Source organism: Parasteatoda tepidariorum, chromosome 9 (assembly GCF_043381705.1).
Source record: "Parasteatoda tepidariorum isolate YZ-2023 chromosome 9, CAS_Ptep_4.0, whole genome shotgun sequence".
In the NCBI taxonomy this organism is placed as follows: domain Eukaryota; kingdom Metazoa; phylum Arthropoda; class Arachnida; order Araneae; family Theridiidae; genus Parasteatoda; species Parasteatoda tepidariorum.
Genome location: NC_092212.1, coordinates 27,564,518 through 27,578,288, shown reverse-complemented (window position 1 = coordinate 27,578,288; position 13,771 = coordinate 27,564,518). Strand labels below are relative to the sequence as shown.

Genomic DNA, 13,771 nt, shown 5'->3' with positions numbered 1-13,771 from the left:
TTTCGGACAGGAGATTTATTTCCATTCATAACAGAAAATAATTGCTTGCACTGATAAATACTTCCAAACATGGAAATAATTTCATATGCGAATTTTCAAACCTTGCCGGTAAATATTTGTAAAATTCAGGCACACCCACTTCAATGAATTTTGCCTTCAAATTTGAGTCGCACTGCATCTCTACCACTTCGATTTGCATATAACTGGGTACTGAGTCTATATTTATTGAGAAAATCGAAGAAAACAAACAAAATTTGTCTTCCAAAGAATTAAAATTTTTAAACGTTATTTCAAATTCTGCTTTAAGATTTGAAATTTTTTCTGCGTATTTTTGATACGATGGAATGGCAGGTGCCGCAAACCAATTATAATTTTACATTTTCGCTCATACAATTTAAAATGATTCGTATAGTTTATAAATAAAGTATATTATAATTTCATATGCTAGCTTTCTTTCTAATTCACATTTCCATTTTATTTTCATTTTGCGACGGATATATTGAGTGGGCCGCAAAAATGTTCATCTCGGGCTGCACATGGCCCGCGGACCGCGAGTTTGATACCCCTGATTTAAAGCAACAAAAAAAAATCTTTAACAAATCTCTAAGAATTGCAATAACTTTTAAACAATTTAGAACTATAAAAACAATTGAAATGAATTTATAAATGAAATTAAATCTTACAACACGTCAAATTTTAACTCTGTATTTGCGTCCGATTCTACAAATTTAAATGTAAGAGTCGATAATTCTTAAACTAACAACCGAATTCTCTCTTATTGCATCGTACTCCAACATTTTTTACACTTTTCGTACTGTCAATTTTCTAAGTCGTATAGTTTTTGCGCAAGAAAACAACATGTAACATAAAAAGATTTAAAAAAAAACAAGCATTTAAAGCAACTTAAAATTAAAAAAAAAGGCTTGTGTTAAGTTAATAAACAAAAATGATTCTTACAGAACAACAAATTTCAAATTTGTAGGTTTAAAGTTGCATTCCCGAGGATTGCAGAGAAACATGCATGGTACTTTTCGCAATTTCGGACTAATTATAAATTCTTCCATTTCAAGGTAATCCCTGCACAATTTTCAACAAACATTCTTTGTTACTTTGTTTCTTAACTAAAACAGAGATGGAAGAGGCTCTATAACTTTTTCATATAGAGAAAATCTCGTTTCATAGCAGCTAACAACTTCAATATGTTTTAAGCTCGACGTTTATATTCTGATTCTTTTCAAGCGTAAATGTTTACGTAAATTTTGAGAGATTTTTCAAATATTTTTATAATTATTACTGATAAAATTTATTTCATACGAAATATATTTTTACCGCTATTTAATTTAAGTGTAACGTACGTTTTTATTTTTTTTACTTTTAAAATATCTCATTAGAATGTGTATGTGTGCTAAAAGACTTTATTTCCAAAGACTGCTGAAAATATGCAAGAGATTAATATATATATATATATATATATATTAAATAAAAGATAAAATAAAAATAAATACTTTTCGAATGTTATAGAAATCTCTGTGAGGAACTGATTTCTGTGCTGTAAGTTCAGTCATCTCATTAAGGAGAACATGAAGCTGGTATTTTAAATTCAAATAACTTAAGCGTCTGTAGCAAAATGATTTCCTATAAATAAATAAAAATGAGCAATTAGAATTTTCTGACAGATCAAAAGACTAAAATTGAAAATTCCACATCAACTGTCATAACTTTTCCCAGGTATTATCCATTTAGGAATTATCTATCATCAGGTTCAAAAGATAGCAAAATTAATGCATAATCATAAAGCCAACAAAATGTATAAATACTTTGGTTTGACTAAAATCACAAAGAAAATAGGAAAAGATGAGGTATTATTTTTAAGTAAGTATAAAGTTTTGATTACTCAAAACAGTGATAAAAATACATTGGCTTATCAAAACTTTAACCAATAGAACTTAGATTTACTTATTTGTTTAAAATATTTATTTATTTTGCAGAATAACAAGCACATGATATTGTTAAAATTAAATATCAGAGATATTTTCTTTAAAAGAAGTGTATTCTTCATATTATTTAATGGTATGTAGACTTCATTAATGTTTAATAAAGTAAATGTTGCTTTTTTCCACCTGTTATTAATTAGAATAAAAAAATTGATAGTTGGAATGCTACAGTAAAACTCATAGCATTTTTAAAGACTGTTAAAGATTGATTGTTTAACTGGCTCTTATCTTTATAGCTTGCAATGAGGATAGTATACATAAAATACGCAGATTCATTCTTTAGCCAATTAACGTCCAGCATAATATTTAAAGGACAGTTTTTTTCCTAAAACATAGGACATCATTTCAGTATTATTATTTGACTAGGAGAATTAAAAGATTCTCCTCCACTATAATTTCTGAATGATCTATAATCAAACTATTAATTAAAACCTATATTAATTAAATCTATCTAATTAAATCTAGCAACAGTCATTACATTATTCTGATACTATATAAGTAGCAAATTTTGTGTTCTGAATATTAGTGTGAGTTAACTTTTTGAGTTAAATTTAAGTTGGATTTTTTATTGTATGCATATAAATTTACCATAATTGGCTTGGTAATCTATTAAGTGTATTTCTTTAAATTTATTTACATAAATTTATTTTCATCACAAGAGAAAAAGATTTATTATACATTTGTAATTCATTCACATTAGTTTAAAAAAGAATCTAAATATTCCCTGCATTTTTATTGCAGCATTATGTTAATGTCGGCCCTCAACATTTCATTTTGCAGTTTTTGTGGCCCATTTCTTGAAAATGGTTAGGCATCCTGATTGCAAAATAATAACCTAATCATTTTCAAGAGATAGTTCTCTTCTTATCTAAAATAACAAGTTTAAAAAAAATCTATCTCAATTCAACTAAAATAAGGCACTACTTACAAAGGGCCATCAGTGATCATGGCACAGAGAAGTGTCATATCAGTCACAAATGTTTGAAGAGATGGGAATGGATAATCAAGTCTCCTTCCATCTTCCACATCTTCTTTTGTTCTATACACTTGAACAACACCTTCCTCCATGTTCAATACATAATTTAAATCAGGAGGAAATTCTTTTTTCCAGGGATCAACATTTTCTAAATATAATCATACAAATAGAATAAATATCTTTTGACAAAAAGAAAAAAAAATACTTCCAAAAATTAAAAATAACAGCAGAATCTAAACAAATCTTGAGCAAAAATTATTATAAAACTTTTGAGAAGTATGAATGAGAAGGTGAAACTAAAAAAAATTGGTTACACAAAAGCCTGATGGGATTAAAAAAAATGTTTTCCTTATAAAACATAACATTAAACCTTAACCTTTCTTTAAAACTAGAAAAATGGTTCAGGCCATTTTGGCTGACTTTTCATAATTTGTTCTAATTTCAATGCCTATTTAGCTATTCACATGTATATATATAGAACCTTATATTTAGAACTATATGAGGGACCAGAGTGGCTGGCCTCTATATTTTGGTAGGTCATCCATAACCCCTTGTAGGTTTATGCGTAATGTACACTTTAGTAGGTATAAGGTACCCAAGTTTTATATACATATATATATTTAAAAAAACAACACTACTTTACCATATATTCTATTATTATTTATAGAGAAAATGATATACAATTATCTAAGAGAATAATATTTATGTATAGTTGAAAAGACAGTGTTCCATTTAATCAAGTGTTTTCATTAATCAAATTGAAAAAAATACCATAGAATTTTTATGAGAGAGTATAATATATTTTTTATTAAATTGATTATGATTATATTTTAAGACTTTGGATTTCTAAGAGATCATCACAAACAATCTTGGAAGGACCAGACTGACCCCTTTTTACTTACTAGGTATACAGCAATGATCAGTTAAAATATGTAATGCTATGTTCTATTATGTTTGCCAAAAGATGTAAAGATGGCAAAGTGATAGTTAAGAAGAAAAAAAAACTATTCCAGTTCCAAAAAAGGCATATCAAAATTAAAGAGCTGAGTGGACCAATGATTTCAAGGAAATTTTAGTGAATTTAAGCAAACAACCTTTAAAGTAAGTAAGATCGTTCACAGTAGGAAATGACAATGTCTCGACTTTATTTCTAGCTTGCAAGTTTCTAATTGCAAAATTTATAAAACTTCAACATTCATTTTAACTGTTTGTGTCATGGCATTCACATCCATTTTAATTTGCTGCTAAATGACAGGTTTTCATTAAGTATTCATCAACAGTATTGCTAAATTATGGTTGCTACAGAAAAAAATGAACAAAATAGTTGCTTCTAGTAGCCTAAAGCATGAAAATAGTTGCCAAAAATTATGAAAATAGTTGCCTAAATAAGAACAAAAATTTTTCAATAATATGACTAAAATTTTATTAAATGACTTCATTGTAATATACCATGATCCATTTAGTCAAGTTGATAGCCAATATGATAATTTTTAAATAAACGTTAGTGTTCTAGCAATAAATTTTCATTTAAAAAAATCAGTATATTTGCAGAAAATTAAATACTTTTAAATGCTAGAATTCAGAAAAATAATTGTTTGTTAAAAAAAAACATACTCTTTCTAAAATTTTTTCCTTTTTATGAATAATTGGTTTAGCAAATATATATATAGATATTTTGAAAAGTGATTACTAAAATTCGATATTCACGCATCATAATATCGTATTAAAAATTGGGTTCTTTAAAATCATGCAGAGTTTCGTAGTAATAACTGTTGAAAAGGCGATTGAGAAACAAAATAGATTTACAATAGAATCTGTGCAAATTGAGAGCATTAAAAAGTGATGACTCAAATTTGCAATTCAATATTTTCTTATTTTTTTTAAAAAAAAAAAATTATTTGCTGGCTGCAGGTTGTCAACCCAATTTATGCTAAAAAAACATTGCTAGGAGAACAGAAAAGTCCTCCAATAGTCTCCTTTTCCTGAAAATAGTTGCTTTCTTTAGCCTTTTCAGGCAAAAAAAAGTTACCATAGTTGCCTCAGGTGGAAAAAAGTTGCAAATAGTCGCATTTTAGTCACATGTGGCAACCCTGCTAAATGCACTTAGATCCTTTACCGAACGAGATATTTAAAATAAAGAAATTTAGCAAAATAAATAAATGTTGTATAGCAAACAAAAATGTTCCATAGTTATGACAAATATAAACTAAAATGATCCATAAAAGATCATGGGATAAAGAGACAACCATAAGGTTTGAAATAAATTATATCGCAACATTTTGCATAGTATAAGTCAATATTTTCTTCATAATTTCAAAATGAATTTTTATGAATAAGTTGACCACAAATTTGAAAAGGAAACAAATACTTGACCAATAACAATAATGCTTCTAAAGTGGAAAAACAAACACAAATTATAAAGTAGATCTTAATAGGTTACTCAAATTGCAAGTAACCAAAAGACATACCTAATGATGTAGAAAGTTTTCTTCTTCTCTTATAAAAGTTTCAGTAGTGTAATAATTGCATTAATATTTTTCTGCTTGTATTTATCTTACAGATAAGGTAAGATAAACTTTTTAAATCAAGAGTCATTTAAAGAACTTTTGAAAAAAAAAATTCTTGGAGTCTTGAAAAATTATTACAAGACTTAACTTTCATAGCCTTTAGGGGCTTAAAAAGTAGACTTTATACACTGGAAAATACAGTAATCACAAAGCTCCTAGTACGAACAATTGATTCAATGCCGATAAAATAAAAAATATAATAGAAGATTTTAAATTAAATAGTTAAAAAAACAGTTGAAAAAAACTTTAAGTTGCGCTTTCTTGAAATGTAATTTAACCAACCAGTTAATTTTTTTAGCCACATAACAAGTAATGAAATATTTTTAATAAAACAAGTTAATAATAGTGTTCGCTTGCAATTTTCTGAGATTTACAGCAGTAATAAATTATAAAGCTATCATTTATAAATTAAAAGAAAGAAGAAACGATAATAATAAAAATTATTTAAGTTATCTAGCATTTGTAATCAAATTAATTCACATATACAATGCATAGGTACTTTAATGATAAAATAGAGATTAAAATTAATTTAAAGCTTCTTTGAGTTAACAAAATTAGATAATATGTAGAAACAAAACTAATATTATTTTAAGAAGACAATACTTTACCACCTATGTCTTTTGCATAGGGACAGTCAGTTGGTGTATGCATAAAATCAGCAGCTTGTGGCTTCAAGAATTTACTAGTCACAATGGGAAATGATTGCTTAGCATATATCATATATTGTTGTCTTAGCTTTAAAGCTTGCTGTATCAATTGTCCAGCTTGACGAAGATCGTCTAACGGAACCTAAGAAAGATATTAGAATTTTAATACTGCTTAAAAATGTAAATAAATATACATTTTTTGTCAATTATATTAAAAAATGTCAACCTGAGGAATATTTTTTCTCATATCAAATAATTGAAATACCTGACTTTGGTTCACTTTCTTAAGATTTCACTCAAATTACAAATTTAAGCATTAATTTTAGATTTGATTTTCAAATTATGTCTTTGATTCCAGTCAATTTAGAACTAAAGATTAGACATTGATAGTTTTGCAACTAATTTCAAATATCCCATAAACAATAGACCAGGAAAATTTATATAAAAATTATCAATCTTTAATAAAAAAAAATTTTAAACATACAAATTAATAAAAAAGTTTTAATTTTTTATGCATTTTGCTTTTAAAAAAAAGCTAATGTAATAATAAATTGTTCACATTACATTACATTACATAAGTACAGAATTAAGCTGACAATAAAATCAATTTTATAAAATTTTTTTTTTTAAAAATGCATAATTAAATAATGAAGAATACAAGAAAGTAATATTAAAATTTATATTATAATAAAGAAATAGAAAAAAAATATATCCACTTAAATAAATTTGACAATGAAATCAATTTTACTAGATAAATATGACTAAATTTTACTAGCTAAATTTACTTGATATCAAAAGTGAATAAAAAAGTAACTACTTTTAACTAAAGATTTAAAAAAAAGATCAAATCCAGAAATTTCCTTTTAATGTTAACAATTTTAATTCAATTTTAAGAGATTTAAATCCAAAGGAAGATACTTTGTGCTAACCCCTGTGGCAGAATTGTGGCGACCCGGCAACATTGTCGCAGAATGTTACTAAGTTCTTGCAGAAAGATTTTTCATTTGGAAAGTAAAAAGTTTTGGTTTTCTTTTCTGCAGAAATTTTCGAAAGCTTCTATCTTCTCTTCAGAATTATATTCAAAATTATATACCATTCTAGCACATCAAAGTGAAAAAAAAAAAGGCTTGTAATTTTTCTATTTTCATTTGAGAATAATGAAGTAAAAATTTTTGGTTTTCTTTTCTGCAGAAATATACGTTATATTTTTTTTTTTGGCAGCTATTACTATTGATTTCCACATAGTTTTTAAAATCCGATATTTTAATCTGATATTTTTTTATTACAATAGCTGAATCTTGAAATGAAAACATGAATTTGTAACAACCTTTTATAAAGAGTTCAATTTGGCGTGATTTCGCCGTCAATCTTTTTTTTCTTTTCTTCGTTAGTTACTGCTATGGATTTCACTATTTTTAATTTGTTTTTAAATTTGATGATGACTTACAAAGAAAGAAAAGGAAATAATTAGTGTGTTTTCTCCCTACAAAATGCGAAAATATAGCTCATAATAGAATAAAAAATATTACATATTAAATTTTAAAAATTACATTATTTTTTCCAAGGTTTTTTTCTTTTGAAGTTGACGCTTTTGTTACTTTAAATTAGTAACATATATATTTTTTATTATTAAAAGTATCTTGCAGAAAAATATTAATGCTGGGGAGATTTGTCGCAGAAAGTCCGAAGAAACTCTGCCACAGGGGTGCTAACCTTTGAATGAAGCTGACAATGCGAATAAAGAACAAATAATTCACATGTATCATCAAATACACACTATCGTCATTTAGTTAATTTTTGCGCCATAATATGTTCGTAATTTACCTTGTCTTGCATTATTTAAGACACTTAAATATTAATATATGAAATTATATAAAACAAAATAATTACCCCTGAAGTATCTTCACCGCTAACAGCAACTCTCTGATAGTGAGGAACAAAATCATGTTCATTAATTTGAGAAATGAAATCCTCATCAGGTTCAGTTCCTAGAATGCTTTTCTTATCTTCAAAATCTTTTTGTACCCTTTTATAATCAAAATAATAATAATAATAATAATAAAAACTTTTTAAAAGCAATCAACTAGGTATGAATAAACAATAGAACTTTACAGTTTAAATAAAAAAGAAATTAGTGATAAAATTTTAGTTACAAAATTTTTTGATGCATTGATTATTAAAGAATTAAAGCCAGCAATATATTTCAATAAAAATCTTTCTAAACTAAACAACTCTTTAATCTTTTCTAGTATAATTTTACTAATGGAGCATTGAACAACTGAAAATATAATTTTTTTTTACAGTATTGTTGCATTAAATAAATAACAAATAATAGTTTACTTTTTCACACACCAATGGATGGGTGATTGTGTAAAGCTAAGGGTGGTGGCGCTAGTGGTTAAATTGCTCTCGCAAGACTTCTAGGTTACTGCTTCCGATATATTTTTACGCCGCAGATTGAAAAAACGAGCCATCATATTATTGCATCATATCTTTAGCACTATTTCACATGTACCGAGTTCTTTCTTTCAGCCTTTAAACTGAAGCATTATCATATTAATATTATAATCATTAGAATATTTTCTAATTAGGCTAACTTAAAAAGATATTTTTAAAGATATTTTTGGCGACATTTTATTCAAATGTAGCCGAATAAGGAATAAAATACAAAACATGGCAAACCTTAAGAATTATTCACAATGAGATATTAACTTACCAAAATTTTTTTTGGCCTTACGACCTCTGAGAATCAATACATTTCTGAAAGCTCTTATGAATGGTACAATTATGTTTAGATTTGAACCCAAATCACAATAACAAAACTGCATAGAATATTAGGCTTGTTCACACATCGCCTCGTAGTCATAACATAAGCGGAGGGATACACCGGAAATTTTCTAAATTTCTTCCGGTTTAAGGATGCTTGTTATTGTTTACATTAGGCCACCCATCCATACTTAATTTAAATTTGAGTCAAAGACTTGCTTAATCAAACAATAAAGTTAGGTTTCATTTTGAAATGTAGGTAGAGTGAATAGGCAATTTTTTTTGTTCTAGAGTATTTTAGTGAATAGTCCTTCAATTTATCATTTGAATATTTTATGATATTACTGAATTGATGATTAGAATTGATAATTTTTATATCCGATGAAAGAGAGGAATCAATAATTATAAAACTTCATTCTACAAGATTTATTACTGCATTTCCAGCACGTAACTCATCTCCAAAAAGTTTGAAACAATAAATTCTCTAGGCCAGTGGTTTCCAACTGGCCGCATCTGGCCCATGAAGCCTTTTTTTGTGGCCCGCAAACTACAATATATTAATTGTCATTTTTTTGCGGACAATTTTCGTAAAAAATCTATATGGGTTAAAAATACTTTTCTCGCTAATAAAAACCTAATTTCTTCGTTTCTGTTAAATTTAACATACCAAAGGTGCAAAAAAATTTATTTCTCAGGTTTTGCATCCAAGAAAATATTTATTCAAATACAAAAATAATCGTGTATGTTGCTCTTTTTAATTTAATTTTTTTTGGGTATTTTCTGAACATAATTTAGCATGTGTGTATCAGCATGTATGCGAAATTCTCCAATTTAACCTTTTGAAACCAGTCATTTTGGACGAAAATATTTACACACATATTCATTGCAGCAGACAAATCTCAATTTTGTTATTGAACATTTTGTGTGCTACTATGTAAGTTTTAATACCAACTTTTTTAAAGTTTTATATCTGTTGCACATTAATTGTTTAATACATAGGTGCACATTAAAATTATTATAGCCAGAATTTTTTAATATGCAATTAAATATTTTTAAAAATCTATTTCTTAATTTAATTTGTAATTCAATACTTTTGTTTTTTACAACTTAATAAATATCTGAAAGTAATATTTAATGTTCCTTCAAACATAGAAGAGTTCTACATAAAATTTTGATAAAGTTGGGGCCCGCCATTTGATTTGTGTTTTTAATTGTGGCCCCCGGCCTCATGTAAGTTGGAAACCCTGCTCTAGGCAAAGCTGTAAGCCTAAATTGTGTATAGAATTAGGGGACGTTACTAAAGTTTGGACAAGCAAAATTTTTAATTCTTATTAGCTTATTTTTAATTCTTATTGAAATAAAATGCTGGATCAAAAATCCAAATCATATGATTATTCAAATCGATTTTTTTTAAAATCCACATTTGTATTTGTAAAAAATGCAATGTATTGAACACACACGAAAATCAGAAATATTAGGACAAAAAGCTAAAAATCAAGATTACAAACTCTTCCTTGTAATATACCTATTGAAGGAATTTAGATAATAAAATAGATTCAGAAAAAAAAAAAGATAACATTTAGTAAAGCTGTTTCCTTTTACCTAGGGCATAATTTCTTTTGGATGACTTTTCTTGATTCATAGACCTCAATTGGAAAATGGGGCAACTCATAAGGCGCTGATATTTCATTTGCCATTCCATTTTCCTGGGAATGGTTCATCATCGCCTGAGCACCTTCCTGGTAATCGTCATCATCATCAGCTGAGACTAATTTTAGCTTAAATTCTTTGGGGTCATCTCCAGATTCGCCTAAAAACAATTAATGATGCATTACTGATTTTATAAAAAATAAAAATCACATAAAAAAAGTAAAAGTCACATCATTAAAGTACTAAATTTAAAAAAAAATATATATATAAATACATTATAAGATGTAAATAAAAATTTTGTTCCATGAATTGTGTTACTCTATTTGTTGATATAGAAAAATTGTAAATGAAAAGTAACTTTATTAATCATTATGCTTGAAATTTTTTTTTTGCCAAATATACAAAAAAAAAAAAAAGTATGGTCTTCAACATAAAGTTAACATATGAACTGAAAAAAAAAAGTTATTTATTCGTTTACAGACTTCACAGCTTTAAAAAATCCTTGATTAAAGGATTAAATCCTATGTAAAACAAATTAGAAGTTGTTTTAAAAAGTTACAAAAGACAATGTTAATTCTTAACTCATAAAATAAAAATAAGTGACCTCCTTTCTTTTATATCATACTCCTTAATCACATTAGTTTGTTTAAAAAATAAATTTAAACCAATAGCGCATATATATATATATATATATATATGTNTAACAGTGCACTATTAACAACACTTTTTTACTCAAAAAAATTATCAAAATTGAGAAAAAAGTTAAATTCCTTTAAACAAGACTTCTTGATAAGATTAGTAACTATGAAATACAATTCTATATTTTATTAATGTTTATGAAAAGATACAAACAAGAATCTTAATTTAAAATGTAATGTGATTGTTTAATATCACAAGTTAATATTTTGGCAGTTAGTCATTTCTAGAGTTTTATTAATGAAAAATAGGAAAAAATTATTTAAGACTCCTGAATACAAAATGTCTAAGAACTTAAAGGTCAGAAAACAAAACACTAAAAATATTATGATTGTAACAAATTTAAAGCAGTACAGATAATTAATAACCTGAGGTACTGATCTTTTTTAAGAAAGATTATGTAAAACTTGCAGTGCATTCAACATCATTTTGATTTAGAAAGATAGTAAATTGCTAATGATTTTTAAACTTTCTTGATGTCTATATTTTTTTGTAATGTTACTTTTGACATGTCATAATTTTAATACATAAAAAGTTCTTAAGCATTTAAATTACTATTACATAATATTTTGTACACCATATTTCAAGAAGGAAAAAAAATCAAATAGATTTCCAATAAACTTTAACTTTAAAACAAGTGAAGTAACTAAATAATATCATTAAAAACAGGAATGTACGACCTGCTACCCAAGGGTCAAATGAGGCTCTTAAATTCGATACAAAACCTTCTGACTTGATTTCCAACTAAAAATTAATTGGAAAAACACTATACAACTACCATAAGTAACTTTATAACCGTTTTGCAAACTAATTTTAATGAATTTGGAAAAGACACAGTAATTGTAACTTAAAATTGCAAAATATAGAGGGACTAATTCAAAGCTTAAAATCTTTTAATAGTTCCCATTTTTAAAAATAAATAAACAAATAAACGTTCTTAATTAAACAGAGTTCAAAATAAATGTAGTTTCAGGATTACTGTAAAAATTATAAGTTTAAGTAATCATTACATGAATGAAAAACTAAAACTATGTTATAAAAAAGTTGAAAACCAGCTAAAATTTAATTAAAGTATACAAAACTTTAAATATTTATTTCATAATAAATGTAGCAAGTATACATAGTCTCTTAACGCTTTAAACAAATTAATGTTGTTGTAATTACACTTAGGAATGATCAAATTTTATTAATTGGCAAAAAAACTAAATTCATTACGGTCTCCAATTTCAGAATTTTTTTTTCAAGTCAGATTCCCAAGAAAGTGGGCAATTTCCAATTAAAAGGATTTCATTTAGTTATGTATACAAAAAATTGACATTATAAAATACTTTGCTTTAATTATTTTGTCCATGTTTATGATTAAGACCAATATTTTTTTTTTTAATAAATCAAAATAATTAAATTAAATTATGTACCTGAAAGTAAAGATCCTGTACACTCATCTGTAGCATGTAGAAGATTTCGCTCCGAATCATTCATATCTAAAGAAAAAAGTTGTACTTAATTTGATTAATTTAAAATTAGATAAATTAATGCTCCAATAGAAATTTAAGCAGTTTTCATGTAAACAAAACGAGCGAAACTTATAGATAAAATCATATATAAAGAAGTTTTTAATTAATTCAATTTCTCAAATGCAGATAAATAATTATTTTAAGAAAAGTTAGACATAAGTTCGAAATTTTTAGTCACAATAACACGCATTAGGCATTCCAGATAAACAATAAACAAAGCTAAACATGAAAGCGTCAAAAAACTGCGATTATTTTGTTTAATATATTTGACAAGATTATTAATATTTAAGATGACATAAAATGTGTTAATATTTATAGCAAGGAGGGAAACTAATCCAAATTCTTTAAACTTCTTTCAATCTACATTTCAAACAAAGTACCTCAGATTTTGACGTATTCCTACTAAATGACGTACCTGGAGAAACGCTTTTAAATCTTTGCAGACGACGATCGAGACGCGTGATGCCAGATTCAAATTCTGAATATGATGATATTCTTTCTCAGAGTTTGCATGCTTGTGCTATTCACAAAATATGATTTTTTCCGTGTGTTTGCGCTTTGTTGAAATGAAATGAAACATAAAAATATAAAAGTTGTATTAGAAATGATTAACGTTGTTTGTTTTCTCAATACTGTTTAGATTCAATTTTAATTTTTATAAATTTAATTTCTTAAATATTTATATTAATTTTTTTAAATCATAATAAATTAAAATTTTAATTGGCTATCAATAAAGTGAATCAATTTTAGGGCTCATTACAAACTAAGACTTATCAGCTTTTGATCAGTTTTTCTTTTTGATAATGTTTAGATTCTAAAACAATTAAATTAGATTATAAATTTAAATTAAAATTCTTAAATTTGATTCTAAAACAATTCTATCTGCATTTGGAATATTCTGATTATTTTCTTATAATCTCTTTTTGTCCCCCTCTGTTATTTATATAAATTTAATGAAACT

At 26.2% G+C, this 13,771-nt stretch overlaps 1 protein-coding gene across 12 annotated transcripts in view; it reads right to left on the bottom strand.

The window, feature by feature from the left end:
• The window catches only part of LOC107453670 (AMP deaminase 2), a 34,471-nt gene extending 21,171 nt beyond the window's left edge, over positions 1–13,300 (bottom strand). For 2 of the 12 annotated variants that reach the window (XM_043050674.2, XM_071185217.1), the window contains exons 1-7: positions 13,191–13,282; positions 12,712–12,777; positions 10,553–10,760; positions 8,075–8,210; positions 6,146–6,326; positions 2,923–3,118; positions 1,506–1,635 (exon numbers count right to left, since the gene is read on the bottom strand). In XM_043050674.2, coding sequence (XP_042906608.1) covers positions 1,506–1,635; positions 2,923–3,118; positions 6,146–6,326; positions 8,075–8,210; positions 10,553–10,760; positions 12,712–12,775 — 915 coding nt within the window. In that variant the 5' untranslated portion in view covers positions 12,776–12,777; positions 13,191–13,282. Of the gene's footprint in view, positions 1–1,505; positions 1,636–2,922; positions 3,119–6,145; positions 6,327–8,074; positions 8,211–10,552; positions 10,761–12,711; positions 12,778–12,988; positions 13,155–13,190 lie in introns of those variants that run through there. The other 10 variants (XM_071185215.1, XM_071185219.1, XM_043050675.2 and 7 more) reach the window with 9 other exon arrangements.
• Positions 13,301–13,771: the final 471 nt, after the last annotated feature.